The sequence below is a fragment of the Sinohyriopsis cumingii genome, chromosome 6, assembly GCF_028554795.1.
Source record: "Sinohyriopsis cumingii isolate HCF-2022 chromosome 6, ASM2855479v2, whole genome shotgun sequence".
Classification (NCBI taxonomy): domain Eukaryota; kingdom Metazoa; phylum Mollusca; class Bivalvia; order Unionida; family Unionidae; genus Sinohyriopsis; species Sinohyriopsis cumingii.
Window position 1 is genome coordinate 45579290 of NC_142966.1, and position 21618 is coordinate 45600907.

The window sequence follows — 21618 nt, forward strand, 5'->3', positions numbered from 1 at the left end:
TTTTCCCAGATACTAACAGTAAATTTATGATAAAGAAACCTAACTATACACATACCGTCGCTTTTGAAGCTAAATGTTTGTAATGCATCTCTCTCTATTTTGAGCATCACACTTAATCATGAATAAATAAATAGTTGGAAGAAGTTGTGTATTTGAATCAAAATTCTGGTGGGAAAGAACACCATTGGTTTGGTTTTGTGGGTTTATCGTCATTTTTCTATAAATGATGGACTATATGGCGGTCAGTATTATCTAGGTGGAAGAAAAACGCGAGAAGACCATTACTTTTGTATACACGTGGGTTTCAGTTTCTTTTATACATCAGTGAGTCATCATATCTTAATGTTATAAGGATATTTGTATCCTTGAGTGTCGGAGGCAAAGTAAGTCGTTATTGATGAGGACAACTAAAACAAGAAAGAAAAACAGCAAAAGAAACCAAGCATAATATCATGCGGCAATGGATATACTATTTGTATCACATATACCTGAACACACTGTAATTCATACGCTGTTCAAAAAGGTTTTCATGACTCTCATTGTAATATCAATATTTGATGGCATAATGTGTGTGTGTGAGAGAGAGAGAGAGAGAGAGAGTGTTCTATCAGCAGATAAATCCTGTTCCGTGATAATCGGTACTGACTTGGTCAACGCAGATTAAAACACAAATTTATAATCACAAACCCGGATATACAATCAAGTGGCAACACTTGTCACAAAGTCTGAAACGGAATAGAACGACTAATTTTCCATTTCTGTAGCCAGCACTACAAGCTGTCAGTACGTTGTGTTCTTTAATACGGAAAGTTACAAAATTCGTTTAAATTTTTTTTGACGTTATCAGCTTGTCAGAACTGAAAGATATCGTCTGCTGTAATGTCAGCGTCTCTGTGGATGAAATCCGTGTCATGGATCATTATCATTGCCGTCATCGATTTTCATACAGCATTTTGTAAGTATTAAACAGTGCTTATTAGAACTTCGGTTTAATGTGCAGCATATGTTGATCGTTAAAGAATTACTTCTAATGAACATTATATCGGCATGTTTATCTTTAGAACAGTGTGTATTGACTTATTACATTTATTGACGCCGGTGGTTAGGACAAAGATGTTTTCAAGCCGGTCTTCTCGATCTCTATGTATATACACCTACTATGTGACATTTGAACTTGTCCTTGATAAGTCAAAGGTTTTGCCCAAAGGAAATGTGAACAACAAAAACAAAACATTTTTTAAAGCATTACTTGTTGTAAATCATCATCAACAATAGCACTAATAACAGTAATAATAGATGCAATTTCAATAGTCATATTCATTATTATTATTATTATTATTATTATTATTATTATTATTAGTAGTAGTAGTAGTAGTAGTAACAGTAGTAGTAGTAGAAGCATGATTTATATTGTTATTATTGAACTTCAGCAACATTTGTGTTGCCGTAGAATAATTCAGATTTCCAGGAAATATAATTTTGGGGCTAATGATGATATTTGAACCGACAGACACCCATTTTCTCTACATGTCCTATATTCTGGAATACTAACTCCTTTTATATGCAAAAAATTAATACATTGCTTCTGTTTTTAATATTTCTTTTTATGTTCTCAATCTGGATATACAAAATAATGACTTTATGGAGGCAAATTTTGAATTGGGCATTTTTGCATCGGCTCTGTTGATGGTATTTAATAAAATCATAATTTAGGTGACTCGTTTAATAAACGTGCTTGACATCTTTGATCACAATTTAGGTGAACCTCTTTATAAACATGTTTGGCGTCTTTGATCACAATTTAGGTGAACCTCTTATAAACATGTTTGGCGTCTTTGATCACAATTTATGTTTTCCTCTTTATAAACATGTTTGGCGTCTTTGATCACAATTTAGGTGAACCTCTTTATAAACATATTTGGCGTCTTTGATCACAATTTATGTGAACCTCTTTATGAACATGTTTGGCGTGTTTGAATTGGCAGAGAGTAGGAAAGAAACAACATAAATGTTATTAAATATGTTTCTTCATTATGAATTACTTGTGGGGAGTAATTAAGATTCCTGTTAGCAAATTAAAGTTTAATGTTTGAAAAAATTAGCACGCCCTACAATTCATTTTGATAGTATGGAAAACATGTTGAGAGCGTTTAGTCTGAGAATAATTACGATCTGTTCGAAACAGATTGTTCTGTTCTAAGTCGAGCTGTAAAAAATGTAGTAATTCTAGAGTTACATTTTAAACTTGGCAATGTATACTTTCGGTTTGTCTTTATTACCAAAAATATTGTACGTTGGTGTATGAAAAAATTATTACGCCAAAATCATTTTCAACAGTTTTGAGTTGGAACTTTACAGATCGTTTGGACAGTATTTATTTCTTCACATATCATCATTATTTTAAAAAATATTATTTTAACTTGATAATCTGACTTGCGTAATAAACGCAGATATTTGAAAATATTGATTAAATGGAATGAAACATTCAAAGAAATTTGAAGATGAAACACCGTAATAGTGTTAAATAGTGTTAAAAGTGTCAAACATGGTAATAGTATCAAACACTGTATGCAGGCAAAACACAGCAATAGTTTCAAACATTGTTTTTGTGTCAACTACTGTAATATTGTCAGACATTGTTATAGTGTCACTGTAATAGTGTCAATCACTGTAATAGTTTCAAGCATTGTTATAGTGTAAACTACTGTAATAGTGTCAAACATTATAATAGTGTCAGACATTGTTATAGTGTCAAACACTGTAATAGTTTCAAACATTGATTCAAGCACTGTAATATTGTCAAACACTTTGATGGTGTCAAACACTAATAATCCCGGTAACTGTCAAAGTGTTAAACACTGTCATAGCGTCAGACATTGTGATCGTGTCAAACAGTGTAATGGTGTAAAACGCTGTAATAGTGTCAAACATTAGCTGGTAACCACGTATAGTACAAACATGTTCTTGGCATAACTAAAGCCCGCAGGTATACAGGACTCGTATCATAATGCATTACTCAGTGTTAACATACTTTGTTTAAAGCGACTAGTGAGAGCCGTTCCATTGTTTCCCCGTCCAGAAGTCGAACATGTGATGTAGATTTGACTACTCTTACCTACTTCAGCTTGTATTCTGTCCATAGAGTCTTTGCTTTATTGGTGCACCTATCCCCCAAAAAGCTCCACTTACCCCAAAAGACTGTACAAATGTGACATAAAAACTTTTCTCTGACTTTCAAACGTCATAGCATCTATAATATTAAAAATGCTATTGTACTTATTTCCTCATAGCACGTATAATGTTCTAAAATGCTTTTGTACTTATTTCCTCGTAGTATGTCTAATTTGTAAAATGTCTTCGTACTTATTTTGCTTGTAGTATATTCAATGTTTTAAATGCTTTTGTAATTTATTACCCGTACATCTAGATATGATTTGATCCATGGTTAGGCCTAAGTGTTTATGAGAACTCATGGTTTTAATAACCAACAGTCCATACAAGTTGTGGATGATGTTTATTTTGATATTTTCTAGTTATGATGATTAAATCGGCTTTATTTTAAATTAAAATATGCTAACCATTGATGCGCCCAATAAATAATCGTATACAGATCTTCATGAAAAACACCATCAGCTAACGTTGGGTCCTCAACAATTATTAATAGTGAAGTAAAATCAGCAAAAAGCCTCATACAAAACTGAATATCAACGACGATGTCATTAATATACAATACAATATGCATAGCACAAGTATAGATCCCTGAGGCACACCAGCCACGCTATGTTCCAATCATCTATTAATGCTTTCTGTCTCACATTTGAAAGATGCTTTATAAAGAATTCCAATTATCCATCTCCAATTTGGCAAAAACTTGCGTTATAAATTAACACTGTATGCCAGACTTTGTCGAAGGCCATACTATTGTCAAATAAACCACTCCAATTTTTGTTCGATTGTCGACTTCTTTGCAAAACATATTATACATATGGTATTAATCATTTGTAAAAATAGTTTAATCTATTGGAGTGTTACCATATTGCAGATGACTAATTAGGTTTCAGGCTGTATTTCAACTATACAACTGTATGAAGACACATTTTATAATCGGACACAGACACAACACAGACGATAATTATTGTGTAACTTAAAATAACACTTTCATCTTACCTATGGATAGGAATAATTTCGCATCTTTGTAATTAATTGGAATCATGGAGGGAATTGCTGAAACGTTTCGTTAAATATGGTGATACCCCTACCCCTATATCAATCCGTCTTCTATACGTCTTGCTCACATTCCCTGCAATAGTATTCAAATTAGTATTAATCACATAGAAGCTGCACATTTCAATCTCAAGATTAAAATGGCGGGGAAGGGGGGGGGGCCGAATGATATCCACCCTGATTACTTAAGGTATAAATTGATCCATAGCCTTGTGCTATATTACAATATTTTTCTCCTTTGTCATGAAATAAGACCCAATTAAAAATAACTAATAACAAAAAAGGCATTTCTTACAGAAGTCATTAATTCATGATTGAGACCCATTTTAGAAGAAACTGGTCCCCCTTGTTAATCGACTGGGGTACTGTTAAATGTTTATGTATCGTTAAATCATTTAACTAAAATATATATGGAAGTAAACATCAAGTGTCAATATGATATTTAGCCAAAATACGCGGATATCGATAAAAGGATCAATTGTTTACATCCAGTAAATTTTATATTTTGAACAAATATACAATGTTAGGGCAAACAGGTGCAAAATATTCCATAAAACGAGATGAAACGTTTTAAGTAATATTAATATAGGCATTAGACACGAGGCGTTTAATACCTTCATTGTTTCTCCTACAAAAGTACATTTGATATCCTCTAAAATGTAATTCTTTTTAAAATTGTATTCATAAAAATATTTCACAATAAATTAATTTAGAATCAAAAGTTATAAACTTCATAGCTGTAGAGAAATAATTTCGCCAAGGGTACCCATCATTACACACGTTAGTATTTAATATTTGAACACAAGTTTTAGTCTAAGAAAATGCAGCCTTTAACTTCTCAGTGAATTTAATTTTCTTTTGTTGCAAATTCATCAAAATAGATATTGTTCTCCAAGTCTTCCGTTGGACGATTCCCCATGTATGATCTATGTAGCTATGCGAGGCTAGACTTTTCCATCCGTTTTAAAGTCCAACTGTATTCATGAATTGTAAAAAAAGAAACGCAACCTCGCATCATTTTCTTTCCTCTTGGCTAAGTTTAATTTTGTGATTAAATGGTCTGTTTTGTACATCCTGAGTTACATAAACATTACGACCTGCAAATCTTATATTATACATTTCGATATAAAACTGATATATATATATATATATATATATATATATATATATATATATATATATATATATATATATGTGTGTGTGTGTGTGTATGTGTGTGTGTGTGTGTGTGTGTGTGTGTGTGTGCAATCTGTTATATACCTCCCACAATCTAAACTCAATTCTTTAATTGTTTTATTTACACAATATTTTTTTCAAGTTTTAAAAAGTACCTTGTTTATTTACTTTTCTAACTCGTAACCTCAAGCTTAGTACCTTAATATAAATCCTTCCATGTATTTTCTTTCAAAATATTTCCAATTTTATTTATTTCCCTAAAAGATTTTCTCTAAATGTTGTCAAACAATCATTCATAAAATTCTAATGTTTCAAATTCAATTTCCTTTATTTTGCCCGTTTCTCGTTTATTTTCCTAATGCAGTAACCCATAGTTTTAGATATGTTTCATTCAGAAAATTTCAAAAACAATTGATTAACACAGGAAGGAGAAAAAAATTAGATGATCGTCTTTACATGCCGATTTAGTATTCGTGCTGTCTACACAATCCGTGCCCATTTTTAATCGGATCCTCTGCTATAACGTCATACAAACATGAACATCAATAACAGTTGGTTCAAACACGATGTCAAAGCAAAAATACTGCAACTTCTGAACTGTCATGTGATATTTGTGATACAAGGGTGACTGTGCTATTACAGTGTTTCAACTTTAAGAGGTTTTTCAGGGCTGCAAATTTTGTATCTTAAGTCATGCAGTTTGTATGAGTGCGGTGGAAGGGCTTTCATAAACTAGAAACCGATTAGGCATCGAAAGTAGTCCCAAACATTTACCAATGTTTAAAAATGTCCAGATCAGTATCTTGTAATCGTTTATGTCCAATCACTTGCAGATATCGACTAATATTATTTTGCAAAACAAATTAGCAAAATATTCATATGTATCAGCTTTCAGATGTCCAATGTACGTATAAATTCATATTTCAGTGAGTTTCTACGAAAAGATACATTCTTTGACTTTACTATTGAAAAATATCCCTTGTTTAATGGACTAATCTTGCAGGTCTGTACCATTAGTTGACAAAATGCATGTATTTACAAAATGCAGAACAATTGCATATGCATCTTCTTATACAGGACCAATTGCAGCAAATATCACATCGAATTGACTATTAGCATGGCACTCAGTCACAAGTACCACATCGAATTTATCATAAGCGTGGCACTTACAGTCACAAGTATTACCTCGAATGTATCATTAGCATGGCACTGACAGTCACAATTATCACATCGAATTGATCATTATCATGGCACACAGTCACAAGTATCACATCGAATTGACCATTAGTATGGCACTCAGTCACAAATATCACATATAATTTATCATTAGCATGGCACTCAGTCACAAGTATCACATCGAACTGACCATTAGCATGGCACTCAGTCGCAAGTATCACCTCGAATGTATCATTAGCATGGCACTGACAGTCACAAATATCACATCGAATTGACCATTAGCATGGCACTCTGTCACAAGTATCACATAGAATTGACCATTATCATGGCACTCAGTCATAAGTATCACATCGAATTGACCATTAGCACGGTACTCAGTCACAAGCATCACATCGAATTGACCATTAGCATTGCATTCAGTCACAAGTATCACATCGAATTGACCATTATCATGGCACTTAGTCACAAGTATCACATCGAATTGACTATTATCATGACACTCAGTCACAAGTATCACATCGAATTGACCATTAGCATGGCACTCAGTCACAAGTATCACATCGAACTCACCATTAGCATGGCACTGACAGTCACGAATATCAGATTGCATTGACCATTAGCGTGGTACGCACAGTCACAAGTATCACTTCGAATTGACCATTAGCATGGCACTCACATTCACAAGAATCACCTCGAATTGAACATTAGCATGATACTCACAGTCACACACAATACTTAGAGCAATCATAAAACCATGTAAGTAGTAAAGTGGGCCAATATAGCCTCAATGGGAATTAGCATTACAGACCCCCCCCCCCCCCGGGCCACTATAGCCTCAATGGAAATTTAACATGGAGAAAAAACGTGGGCCACTATAGCCTCAAGGGGAATTTAACATAGGAAATAGTCTTGGGCTACTCTAGCCTCAAGGGGAATTGAACATGGGAAAAAGTCTTGGGCCACTGTAGCCTCAAGGGGAATTGAACATGGGGGAATAAAGTGTGGGTCTATTTAGGGACAATGGGAATTGAACATGGGATTTTTTAAAAAATTTTTTTTTAAAATTTTTTTTAAAAATGTGGTAGGCAATGGAAAGTCATTCTCTTTTCGAGAAATATGGGTGGCCCTGAAAAGGGCCTTTGGTTTTTCTTCTTCTGCTTCTAATTTCTTCTTTTTCTCCACCAACTTCTTATTTTCTCTCCTACACTCTTTCTCTTCTTTTTTTCTCCTCCTCTTCTTTCTTCTCCTCCTCTTCTTTCTTCCTCTTCTCGTTTTCTTCTTCTTTTTCAATTTTTTCGTTCCATGCTCTTATCCTTATCCTTTCCTCTTCATCCTCCTTCTCCTCCTTTATTTCTTTCATCACACCACTTATCATGTCCTTTACTTTTCTTAAGTTGTTAATCTCCATTTTTACTCTATGCGGACTATAAGAATAGTGGTCTTCATTTAGTCTCACTAGCATTTGTTCCATCATGCCCAAATTGTCAAGGACGTCTTGCAATGTTTGCAATTTATCGAGGTGGTTTGAAGCCATCTTCTCTGTAGAATGGTTTGAACAACGAATACTGTGGGTTCTTATACGAAAAGCGCGGACGTGATGGAAAACATCCCCCAAGACATAAAAAATGATCTTACCTAGATCATGACCAAACAACGCGCGGACGTGAAGGAAAACATCCTCCTACTTTTTCATTTCATATAATAAAACCCAAACTATACTTTCTTATTTCATATAATAAAACCCAAACTATACTCTCCACATACGCTAAGAAACCCATAATCTACTATTCACACAAACATACCTGAGCTCTTACAAACACTAACACACAAACACATACCCTCACACTATGAAAAGAAGAGTCAGTGTTTATATTCACACTACTCTACCTACACACATTGGCAAATTGATGGTTATTTCTTTTCTAGAGTATTGGGTAGCCCTGAAAAGGGCTGTTGGTTTTTTTTAACTCCAGATGCACCTATCTAATGATGGCACCTTCCTGGCCTGGCGCCACACACGCATCTTCTTCCCCAGTCTCCTTTCACCTTTCGTCTTGGGAGTGCAGAGGCAGGATATGTGGCTTCAGAATCCCAATTTTCTGTCTCTGGGATTCTGAAATTTCCTCTCTCCTCTTCTTTGTTTCTTCTCTCCTCCTCTTCTTTTCTTCTTCTTTCCTCCTCCTCCTCTTTCATCCTTGCTTCTTCGACAATGGCCTCCGCGGCCAGTTCATTTAGTATGCGCCTGGCATATTCCAGGTGCATCTGGAGTTCTAGCAGTTTCACAATTCTGGTATTCATTGTTTTGTCAACGAATGAACAGGGTAGCTAGACTGTCCAGCGAGTTTCAATTTATAGTGAAAGCGCGGACGTGAAGGAAAACATCCCCCTAAAACATACAATTGATCTTACCTAGATCATGACCAAAGAAACAACACGCGGACCTAAAAGAAACACTCACTCACTTTCTTATGCTACCCATTCCTATTCTAAAAAATTTTTTTCATTAATCACTTCAATAGACTATCCAATCCAACCCCCAAAGCAATCCAATCCAACCCCCAAATCTACTCTCCCCACACCTCAAACAGCCAGAAAAAAAACATCATATTAATCTGCTATCCACACCAACGTACGTGAACACTTACAAACACACAATCTTATACACAAACACATACCCTCACATTTTTAAAAAAAGAGTTAGTGTTTATATTCACACAACTCTACCTACACACACAATGGCAAATTGATGGTTATTTCTTTTCTAGAGTATTGGGCAGCCCTGAAAAGGGCTTTTTTTTTTGTTTTTTTGTTTGCTATGGCAATCTTTTTTAGTTTCTAAGAATGCGATGTCCTCTGAGGATAGACTTTCTGGCAATAGGTCTGCGTCTTCGGAAAGAGAAGAAGAACTCTTTGGTGTCGATACGACAATCGACAAAGCCTCTGTCAGCTTCAGGTTGCTGCTGCTGCTGCTGTTGTTGTTGTTGTTGCTGTTGCTGCTGTTGCTGCTGTCTCTAAAGTCTGTACTTCTCTGTCCATTCTTCTTTCTCCCTGTTCACTTCTTCTCTGAAGAGCTCTTCTATCAGGTCTTCAGTGACTTTTAACATTCTCACATTCTCTATTTCTTCTGGCTTCGGTATCAGACTGTGTCTGACCCTATGCAAATTCACGTAGGCTTCGTTTAGCTTAGCTAGTTTGGAGCACATCTTCGTAGGAGGATGAGTCGACAATGGATGGTTAGACTGGAAACTGCCCCGGTTCTTAAAGTCAAAGCGCGGACGTGAAGGAAAACATCTCTCCACGGTTTTCGAGCCGCAACGTTCAATGAGTGTCATGAGAGGGATAGAGAGAAGTCAAAGAGCACCAATCAAACATTCTTATAGCTAAACAAAAGACAAAGGCATTTTTTTTAAAACACAACATTTTTTATTCAAAAATCACTTAACACTAACCAACAACAACTCTAACATATTTTAACAATAATCCAACATTATAACATCAAACATTTTTTCTTCAAAAATGACAAACATTTTTTCTCAATTCACACTCTACTTTAAACAGGGCTGACAACGTTGTGAATGAAATTGTGATTTCCACTGTTGGAAGTCATTAGGCCATTGATGGACACTACGTTTCATAGCTTGAGACAAAAGATAAGCATAATGGTCACAGAACCATCGATCTACTTTCACATCGTTTCTTGAAGAAGAACGAGGATCAAAATGAGTCACTAAATGTTCTAAGGAATAGCCCAGGCTGCGATAATGCAGAAAATACACACAATATTGTCCACACACCAAGGAATCTGTGCCTTGTAATTTTACATTATTGAATCGGGTGGTTTGAGCATTTCTTCTCATAAAGTCGATGATATCGTCTTCCAAAGGGGGCAATCCGTACGAATCGAAATATTCCACACATCCTTCCTGAGGAAAGTAGACGGCTACCCAGTGGGTTCTTGGGAGATGACTGTCGTCCGTGTTGATCACGTAAGCTTGATGGTCTTGAGGTTTGCGATGAGGGAGTTCATCTTTAGCACAGACGACAAGATTACAAGAAGCCGTGTACGAACTGTGGTTCAAAAGGTAATAAAGTTCCCAGGTATCCATTTGTGTGTTGTTTTTTTTTCTTCTTCACAGGTAATAATATGTCATCAATTCGATCCTGACTTTTTGCTTGAAAGTGTCTGACAAATAACCGTTTCTTCGTTTCGTCTCCTCACTTTGATTCAGGAGAACTTCGATACGATGGATCTCTTGAGTGGTTAATGGTGGACAAGAATGTTCACGCAAGTCTTTATACCACTGATGCAACACGTCTTCGTCCGAGATGAGACTCCAAGCTTCGTCCAGATACTTGTCCAATTTTTCTTCTTGACTCAGCATCAGGCAGTTATCGTGTTGAATTTGACTGGGATGATCGTTTTGACATCCATAGCAATCTTTCTTGATCAATTCCGTCATTTTTTCGACCAAGTGTTTGGCAAAACAGGAGACTAAATGGGCTTCTTGTTCTGGCCATCTTGACCTCATCATGATCACTTCTTCTTCTTCCACAGTTTCCTCACATTTCATCTTTAAAGTTTCTCCACTAGGTAAAGAGGGATAACAGTCTTCCATGGTTTCTAGTAATCTAGAATGACTTCTCTCAAACTGTTGATTTCTATGGTATTATCAAATTCTGCATACAGGATGACGTTCACTGTCTCGTCCAGTGGCTTTGCAAATTGAAGTTCCACACGAATCTGGCCGGATTTTATAGGGTGGAAATGTCCCTCGTCGCTGCCTTGGTCTGGAGTTAAATCGAAAGCTCACAAAGCGTAGCCTCCTGCATAATCCTCGTACGTAATGCCGTGACTGGTGTTGGTTCCTAACTGTCCGGTGGCTTCGTACAGCGACAAGTACGACCTCAGGAAATTTTTCTTGTCAAAGTTAGGTTCGAAAGGTCGGGTACACAAGGTCTTGCCATCGCGACTGACTTCGATTTTGGACACGTCAAAGTGTTGAAAGGAGAAAGGATTTTTAGTGATAGCTCCGTTGAAGGCTGTATTCTCGACCATACCAACGATTAAACGTTTGGGTAACTGTCCTTGGAACAGATGATCTTCGATCATGGATCGCTGTCCCCTAGGAATGGTGAAGGTTTTCACTTCCACACGTCGGATCGGATACTTGGCGGTCGTTCTGCTCAACGTCTGACTGATGTCGTTTCCCACTTTAGGTAACACTTCCACACGGCGTACGTAGAGTCTGGCTTCTTGGATTTCGGTTTTGTAATTATCGTCACTATCAGCTATTAAATGGAAAGCGGTACTGCTGCGATTCAGTCTCAGGCGGACATCCACCCCGTTCAGCAAATACTTTTCTTGCAACCACATGTCCAAATGCAAACGATCCATCAGTTCTAAACTGTGTCCGTCTTTGATTTTGTCTCTTCGTTCTACAAATCCCGCATTGTGGTCTTTGGCTGTATCAGTTTTGAATGTTTCAAATTCGCCTGCATCGTCAGCTTCCCATACCACACAGGCATTCAGATGAGTGTTCTTGGCGTCTATTCCGTACGTCAAGAGATTTTCCAGCTAGGCTCGATAAGGGTAAGTATCCATGCTGCTGCTGACCAGTTTGTTATTCAAGTACAAGTCCACTTCGCTAAACAAGGAATGCATGAAATTATTGACGGGAGCTACTACATCATCATCGGCTAGGTCAGCGTTGGGTGGTTCGATCACTTTCACTTTTAAATATAGGTAACTGCTATTCAGATCGATGTAATCTTCGGGCTGTCCTTTGATTTCAAACTCGATGGGAGCGGAATCGGTCAATGAGGAGACGGGATGAAATTCCACCCATTGGGATTCTTGCATCATGGTCATCATGGTGGGTGGCATGGCAAACAGATCCAGTTCCGTCTTGGAACAGGCGCAAGACTCTCGGTGCATCATTTTTTGTTGCTGTGTCTCAATAATCGAAAACGTCTAAGTCTCGAACGGTTCTTCTTTTCTTGATCTGTCTCGCTTTAGACGTGTGAAGTCTGGTGAAAGGATGTTTTCTTCGTCGTCTCTTTCTGCCTTGTCCTTGCTGAATGCCTGACTCGGTAGCGTGCAGGGCATTTATAGGTGTGTCTCGTCGGCCCAAAAGGTCTTTGCCCGTTTGCAGCAAGACATTTTTGCCTGCCCTCATGAAGGCTTCTTTAGGGTTTTGTTTGTCGATGATGACATTTTGGAGAAATTCTTTGCCTTGCGTCAGTGCCGCATCTTTCAAGGCGTGTAATCCGCGTGTCACCATCGGTTTCAACACCTGGGCCACCGAACGAAAGGCCGATTTTAACATATCTCCTAAACCGTGTCCTCGCTGCCGAGCAACCCCTCGATACACTGGATACATGACTTACGAGTCGTGAGAAAACCGTTTTCGAAAATGGAGTTTCACCGTGACTTTTCCTTTGGTGAATGGAATATTTTGTCCCAGATCTCCTTTTATAGCAATGTTGACCGTGTCCAAATACGACTTGCTGACAGGCAAATAATGAGGATGCACAAATTCCCGGTGGACGTGATAGGTGTTTCCACCTTCCTGGTCACTGGTCGTGGTACTATCCACTTTGAAAGGAATGACACGCAGTAACGGCACAGAGGTGTGTCCCACCACGTTATACTCCACCACATCGGAGTACACGAACATCAAATTCATTCCTTGGTTCAGTTCTACAGGGAATCGAAAAAACTTGTAAAATTCCGTATTGCTGTTGATCTTCGGTTTAAAATTTGGAGCCATTTTTGTGTCTCCACCTAAAATATCAAACAAGTCACGATTAAAACTGATGGACAACGTTTGGGTATCCTGAAATTTCATCAGTAAGCGACAAGCCACTTTATGGTACTCCAGGGTGACACTTTTTTTGACTTTGTTCAGGGCTTTGCCAAAGGCTAACTCGAACCTGGAAGTAATGGTGTCCACCAAATGTTGACCACTAAAATAAAACCCTGCCGGAATTTTCAAGGTGTAGATATTGAAAGGTGAATTGTTGGATGGTCTTGTGTCCCCTGAAAACCCGATGTCATTCATGGCTTCTTGTAATTGTTGGTTCAGGATTTCGACCTCAAAAGTGTTTTGCTTTTCGGTGATGTTTTGGATTTGTGTAGGGTGAATCATTTCTACTAAAGCCACTTCCCAATGGGCTTCGTGATCTAACTGGATGGCTTGAGGTAATTTAGCCGTGTAACAGCACAACGTGTTGTGGGGAAACACCTCCATGGAACTGTCACTGGGTAAGGTTAAGTAAAATTGGTTTTCGTGACTCATAATTCCAGAGTTCTGTGGCTGTCCTAGGGGTTAGTGGATGTCAGAGGCGTGTCTCCGCCCAAAATGGGGTTCCGGTTGTGACTGTTGTTGGAGTGGTGACTGGCACTGGCACTGGATACAAGGTTCCCGTGGTTCCCGTTCGAGGAGAATTTTAGGGAGGGATTAGGAAGCAGGTAACCGATGCAACTGCTCAATAAAATGGTCCACAATTGTTTGTCTCCTTGTTGCAAACTCAAATTGGCAATGGCTGCCCCGATGACACAATACACCACGAAGATTTGGCAGAAAAAGACGATTTGCGTTTTAGGCACACGTTCTCCATACCACACCCACAAAGGTTGTTTTTGTAAATCTTGCACAGAAGAACTGAGTGAAGGAGTGGTAGCCGTAGTAGCTGCGTCTGTGTGAAAGGGCATGATGGTCACTTCTTTTTATAGTCGATGACTTGCGAAGCGTCGATCCAAGAATCAAAACTGGGTGGATATCCTTTCCAACGTACTTTGACTTCTTTGACACGTTGTTTGCCCACTTTACGGGTTCTGCGTTCGAGAATGCTTTCGATGTCGTACACGTCGTCTTCTTTTTTGGTCACACGTTGTAACTCGGGCAAATAAAACGTTCCTTTGAGCACTTCTCCGTTCATGTCTTCCAATTTATAGACGGCAGGATGACGGCCATGCACTCGTCCAATTCGGTCGTCCAGTCAGGTAAGTAACCTTTGTCGAAAGTGCGTTTGGTTTTGCCAATGCGCACCCAATCTCCTACGGTCAACTCTCCACTTTTCTTGGGGACAGCCCTCGTCGGGGACGTACCAAACAGACGCTCAAACATCAGCACTTCGTTCTCGGGAGTCACTTCTTGCGGGGCACGTCCGATGCTTTGATGGTAAGATTGATTGTACGCTTGCACCAGGTGCGGTAAGATGTCGATGTACTTCAGAGTGTGGTGATGCGTAAAATATTTCCACATGCGTTCTTTCAATGTGCGTTGAAAACGTTCCACGATGCTGGCTTTGGTTTCTGGATTCTCGGTGGTAAAAAAATAAATGTCACGTTTCTTTAATTCTTTTTGGAAAGCTTGGTTCAGAAATTCGGTGCCTTTGTCCGTTTGCCATCGAAGAGGGTGACGACCGCTTTGTTTCAACACTCATTGCAGGGCTCGCACTAACTCGCTGCTCGATTTGGAAGTCAAGGGCACGACCCAGGCAAATTTGGAAAAGACGTCGATGACACAAAACAAATATTTGTAGCTACGATTGTAGCTGGCCAAATGAGAGACATCGGCTAAATCGGCTTGCCATTGATGATCGATGCCTTCCACTCGGGTGCGACTTCTGGCAAACTTGCGTCGAATGGGTTTGTGTAAAGTGCAGGTAGCTTGTTCTTGTAACCATCGTTGCACTTCAGGTAAACGGAGACTTTTCAGTCCCGTTTTGGCAGCACGATACAACTTTTGAACTCCTGCGTAACCTGCAGGATGCGAAGGATCGTAGTAAATGCTGGCTAAGACTTTTTCCATTTTTTATTTTTTTGTGTTTGTTGGTGTGTTAATAAGGCACCCACTCTTGGAGGATGCTACTTTTTTTCTCTTGGGGTATGTTCTTGGATTCCAATGCTTTGCGTGTGCGACCGGCAATAGGTGTTGAAGAGGAGGATGTCTGAGCGGGGGATATCGGTTCTTGTTTCACTTCTGTCTTCACTTCTGTCTTCACTTTCTTTTTCCCTTGTGATGAAGAAGGGGTGGCCATCATCTTTTTAATCCATCCAATTCTGGAGGTAGGTGGTGTTGTTAACTTGCGTACTTTTTCTGGTGGAGTTTGAAACCCTTCTTCTTCTTCTTCTCCTTTTTCTGTCTTGGTCACTGGTAGTGATGGTACTGGTACTGGTACTGGTACTGGTGATGGTGCTGGACGTTTCATCAAGGTCTTAAAATCTTTCAGAGTGGGTAGAGCTGTTTCGTCTAAAGCTTTCTGGTGAAAGAGTTGCATTCGTTGCAAGAGTTGACCGTACTTTTGCGATTTTTCTGTTTCGGACAAATCTTGGAAGATCCATCAAGGACTGCAATTCGTGTTGTAACTGGGACATCTCGCTCAAATGGGGATTGGGAGGTAAATGCGGGGTGCGTTGTTCTTGCCACCGATGGTATTCCATCCATCGTTTGTAAGGCACTAAAGCCAGTTTTCGTCCTTCCATGGGTTGTCAGGGGTCGATTCTGAGATCTTGGGACTTTCGATGACCTCTTTGGAGGCCGATTGAATGAGATTTTTTCGTAGAGGTGGAGAAGCTTTGGACAGGACAGATAACATGTCCCCATGTTTGACTAAACGTGGTGGTAGTCCTTTCCTTTTCTTTCCTTGGGGTTTTCTGGAGGGTGACATCTTTGAGTCTTCAGGAGCACCAAAAAACACTGATACCCCCGACTTGGTCACAGGCCTTTTTTATACTGGAGCGCGTCGCCACTGATTGTCTTTACGTCGTATTAGTTTGAGTACAGGCATGACACGTCGTGCAGGGGTACGTAACGGACTAAATCGAGCCAGTTCTTGCTTGGACAAATCCAGTAAACTTTGTAACATGCCCGATCTTTCTTGGACTTTGATTTTGGGAGAAGGTACTTTGTGAGCAGCAGCCACTGCCACTAAATTGGAGGGTCCTGCCACTGGGGAAGTTCTTTTTGGGGTCATCAACGGAGAAGTTCTTGGTGTGATCAACGTCTCCAAGTACTCTTCAGTTCTTGGTGTCATCAACGGAGAAGTGGATGAACGTGAGGCTGCCGGACACGCAGTCACCGCCGTGGCAGGTCGTGGTTTGCGAGTGTAAGGTTGCGTCCTGGCCGAAGAAGAAGTGCCTCTCTTGCGACTAGTTTTCTTCTGTGGACTTTTCTTTTTCTGGGGACTTTTTCTCTGTTTCTTTTTCTGGTGTCTGGTAAGAGGAGGGTCCCGCCACTGGAGAAGTTCTTCTTGGGGACCTGGTCTTTTTCTTCTTCTTCTTGGAGCTTCGGTGGACTTTTTTCTTTGGTATAACTTTGGGGGCATTAGGATCCCATCTTAAGAGAGAGCGAATGATGACCCCTCCTAGAGTACCGCTCCCTCCAGGTTTCAAAATGATTTGTTTTTTGGTTTGAGTGTCGATGCGGGGATCGGCCAGTTGGACCAAAGCGACTTTGTTTCGATCGAAAAAGCGTTTGGTTTGATGAGGAATCTGAATGATTCCTTGGAGTATTTGACGTGCCGTCACCGTGAACCATCGTAAGACTTCTTTGAGACTAGCTTCTAAGACACGAGCTCGTATTTGTGGATTTTTTTCTCGACTGATGCCATACAAGGCACGAATCAATTTGACGGGAAGATGCGACTGAAGGGACGTCATGTTGACGTTGTGTGAGACAGACGAAAAAGGGTCTGAGGTTTTTATAGATTTTTTTATGTGGAGTGAAATTAAGACGAGGACGGAGACGTGTACAGGGCAGGCCCTCCGTCTTGGCACCAGTGGTGAAACAAGTGGGTACGAAATCGCAAATCCTCGGGGGTCGTAGGTTTCAAATCGACGAGTAAATAGGCGTGTGGAGTTTGAGTGGCATCGTCGTACGCCTGAGTTAGCCAAGGCGTTCCTAACTGTTTGGCTAAGACTTGCACTTGCGATTTATCTCGAGGGCTTTTAAACAAGACCACGTAATGCGCATTGAGACTGATGGTGCGATGGGCTTTACTTTGTTGAAATAAATTTTGGGTAATGTAAACGACACTGGCATTACGGTGATGACCTTTGCGCGTGAACCACAGTTTAATTTCTTCTTCGTCTTCTCCTAACATGTCGTCGAAAATAACCAAATGGGTTTGACGGGAGTCAGAGACGATGCCGTCGTCTTCTTTAGGAATGCCTTCCACAAACTCGATGGAATCGCCTTGACTTTCTCGCAAGAGGCTGTACGCCGATTGCCACTCTTTGTAACACCACACGATCCGCTGAGGTGGCCGATCGATCAAATGATGTTTATGTTCGATCAAACGTTTGACGAATTCGGTTTTGCCTGAACCGCTAGGTCCAGCAATGAGCATGTTAAAGGGATGGCGAAGATACAAAGCCTCCCAACTGGCACGATCTAAGCGTTCTTCGATGACTTTGACAGTAGAGGAAGAGGGAACAGAGACAGCAGAGGTAGCCATAGTGTGAGAAATGTCACTTGTGACACGAAAACAAACAAGACAAGTGTTTATATGCTTTTTCAGGACACGTTTATTGAATGTTTCAAACATGAATACGAAAGACAAAAATACATAAAAGTCAAAGGCTTAAGTACAAGGACAAAAGGCACATGATAACCATTAACGTGGAATAAACACAAGTGTCTGTACAACATGTTTTGGGTAATGTTCTAACCAGTTCTATAGTAGGGGATAAGGTCACACAAGTGTCCTCCCGAAAGGGTCTTTCAGGCCTGTCCACGACAGTCCCGTCCTGGGTGACGAGTTCTTCTGGCACCGTCACTAACACGGGTTGAAACGTAACTTTTTTCCTTGAACAACTCTCGTGCATACCGGGCCACTTCTTGGGTCCAAGCCTCAAAGTCCCATTCTTTCCAGGCACGGACATCTGTCCAGTGGGGATGTAAGTCACAAGCTACACACACATCGTCATACACGTCTTGGGTAGCTAAACGTTGACGAATCTTTTTTTCCTGTTGAGGTCGAGAAGTATCCAGATGAAAACGCAAGGCTTTGAGCAAAAGGAGTTTTTCGTGACCATTTAAGGCCATTGAGGTGGTAAGTACTGATCGTAAAGAGTCCACAAAGAATCGGCTGGTAAACGAAATCCCAGAAAACAAGTCACTAAGACACACACCACTTGTCGACCCAAATTGAATGGATACAGTTCTTGTAATAATCGATGGTAATGATCCACGGTTTGAATATGGGCATTGAGTTCCTTCCACGGAATCTGTTCAATAATATGTGACATAATCCGTGGCATGGCAACTTGATTTTATAGTGTCTTTGTTTCGGAAGCAATAAAGGTAATTTCTGACTAAACATGTTCGTTCTCCAGTAGGGAATTTAAATGTTACATACTGTAACTGAAACGTCAGAGTTTGTCTAGATGTTTCGTCTTTTTCTAAGCAGATTCCATGTAATAAATGTTGGTAATCCTTTAACTCGTCTTCCTCAATACGTTGCAGTAAGTGAATCTCGAAGTAACCAAAATTACGAACGTCTAGTTCATCATCATTCACAAACTGAAAGTGTTCAACAAGGTCTGACCACTGAAAAAATTTCTGACGAATCAGTCCTCTTATACCATTCAGGTACCAGTGGTTAAAGATCTGGTGACGTAACGGATGCAATTGTTCTTTACGTTTCACTTGTATTTTTACCAGTTCTCGGTAAATCCTTTCTCTCAACTCCTCAGGCAAGCCCAAAATGTTCTCTTGTAAAGTATCCATAAGTATATACACTGTTTTTGGAATCCTTGGGTGGTGGCCAATAGCCTCGTTTACCTTTGTGCCTGATGTAATATCCACTCATAATCAGTCTTCTTATACTTTGGAACAAAGCATAATTTAAAAACGGTTGAATAATTTTGCGTTTGCGTTTCACTTGTATTTTGATCAGTTCTCGGTAAATGCGTTCTCCACAGGCGAAGCACGAATGTTCTCTAGCAAAGTATCCATGAATAGGTCATACTAAATCCTCTTTGGTCTGACACAAGAAATGTACTCTTTGCACAAACATGGTTTTACTTCAGTGTCGAATTTAAATCGTTTAGTCACTAATCTACACATTACAATTCGTTCAGAAGTTTCCTCTTTCACTAAGTTGACATTTTGTTCAAGATGTTGGTAATTCGTTAACTCTTCCTCTGGAATTCGATGCAGTAAGTTTACAATGATGTAGTAGATAGAATCGTCCATAACAAACCAATCCTTTTTAAAACTAGGGGATCGTTGATCAATGTCTGTCCAATGGAACACTTTCAATTGAATCAATCCTTGTATAGCCTTCAGGTACCAGTGGTTCAAACACCGGTGACGTAACGGATGCAATTGTTCTTTACGTTTCACTTGTATTTTGACCAGCTCTCGGTAAATGCGTTCTCTCAACTCCACAGGCAAAGCACGAATGTTCTCTTGTAAAGTATCCATGAACAGATTATGGTAAGTTACTTCAATGTCTCGGTCCCACTAAGGGTAAGTAATGACAATTCGGTGACCATCGAACATGTTCTACGTAGGCCGAATCTTGCGGTTCCCAGTAATGAAGTGACACACCGCAACTGAAGCACTTGACTTTATCTCCTTCGCCCAAGTAGAAAAATCCGGCTCTGGCTAATTCTTCGGGGGTCGGTCCTCCCAGATACTTAGGCCATTTTCCTTTGAACGATTGAAGACGATTTTCAAAGTCGCAGTATTCCGACAAACGCACAGGAAACGAATATTCGTCTTTCACAGGTTCGTTTCGATGAGGGTTGGGTGACATGGGCAGGAGTTTGCTCAGGGCTGGATGACATCCGTAGGGGGGTAGACGTGAAGGTGAACATTCCCCTTTAAAACGAAACCCAGTAAAATGTCCAAGAGGACGAGCGGCATCACTTTCGCATCCCTTAGGTTTGACACGCACAGCATCACTTTCCATGATAGGGGTAGTGACACTAAAGTTCCCATGACGCTTTAAGGCATCGCTAAGGTCACAACGTACAGCATCGTACCGATCGCAAGGCTCACAATCGCATTCCACTTCAGAAGCCCCACACTTGAATTGTGCCTTTCTAAACAACTTGTTTTGTGTTTCTCTGAAAGTATTCATCTTGTTCGCTCGGTCTTGGTAGTCCCAATGAACTATCGATCTTGCCTAGGGTTCCTTTTTATATACAGACCAATACCGACGTGTCCATACGGTAAGGTGCAATGATTGGGAAGTCGCACTCGCTTCTGGTACACGATTTGATAGACGTTTTCCAAGATGAGTGGCTAAACGTACAATCTTGTTCGGTTGATAGGTGGTCACTTTAAAGTTTCCATCCTCTCCCGATTGCAAGGCTTCTTTCAATACCACAAAGTTGACCACACGACTGGTACGATAATTCAGAGTCAGTCCTTTCACTTTGCACGTCGTGTGAACTTCTCCTTGTTTGTCACGGTATTCGTAGCCGTAATGTTTGGGACCGCCACTGACGAAACTTAGAATCTTGTCGTCGGGATGCTCGTCTGTCCAGGCTCCTAAACGGTCTCCTTCGATGTCAGGGTGCTGTTGACTCGGGTGATGGATGTAAATGCAACTGTCCGTGTCAAGGTACAGGACGCGTTCCCCTAACAGTTCTAAAGCTTCGTACAATTTTAAGCGAGCATGAGCTGTCACGTAAGCCGCAATGATGACATTTCCAAAAGGGTCGTCTTGTACAAAGTCCAGATTTTCTTCGTAATTGACCAAGATCAAATCCTCGCGAACGACGTCCACGTGTTTCATGTATTTGGTTTTGTCGTGAATCATCTGGAAGTAGCGGGAAGGTTATGTCAAATATTCCGTCTTGGGTAAACACGGTCGTTGTGCCATTTTACCCCACAAGCAATTTAACATCACTTTGGCAAACGACCGCCTGCCTTCGTTTTTCTCGATGTGGTCTAAAGTGATGCCTTCTTGTTCATAGTATTTCTCTTTGAATTGTATTTGGTCTTCGGGAGTGTGACACCAGGAAGGATAGCCGCTGGCTTCTTGTTTCAGTTTCAAAAAGGCATCCACGTAGTCGGCGAA

The 21618-nt window shown here is 40.0% G+C and overlaps 1 protein-coding gene across 3 annotated transcripts in view; it reads left to right on the forward strand.

Annotated features, from left to right (window-relative positions):
* Positions 1 to 753: 753 nt before the first annotated feature.
* Positions 754 to 21618, forward strand: part of LOC149796847 (receptor-type tyrosine-protein phosphatase gamma-like) — a 117902-nt gene continuing 97037 nt past the window's right edge. For all 3 annotated transcript variants that reach the window (XM_089961482.1, XM_089961483.1, XM_089961484.1), the window contains exon 1: positions 754 to 955. In XM_089961482.1, the coding sequence (XP_089817608.1) occupies positions 880 to 955 (76 nt within the window). In that variant the 5' untranslated portion in view covers positions 754 to 879. The remainder of the gene's footprint in view (positions 956 to 21618) is intronic.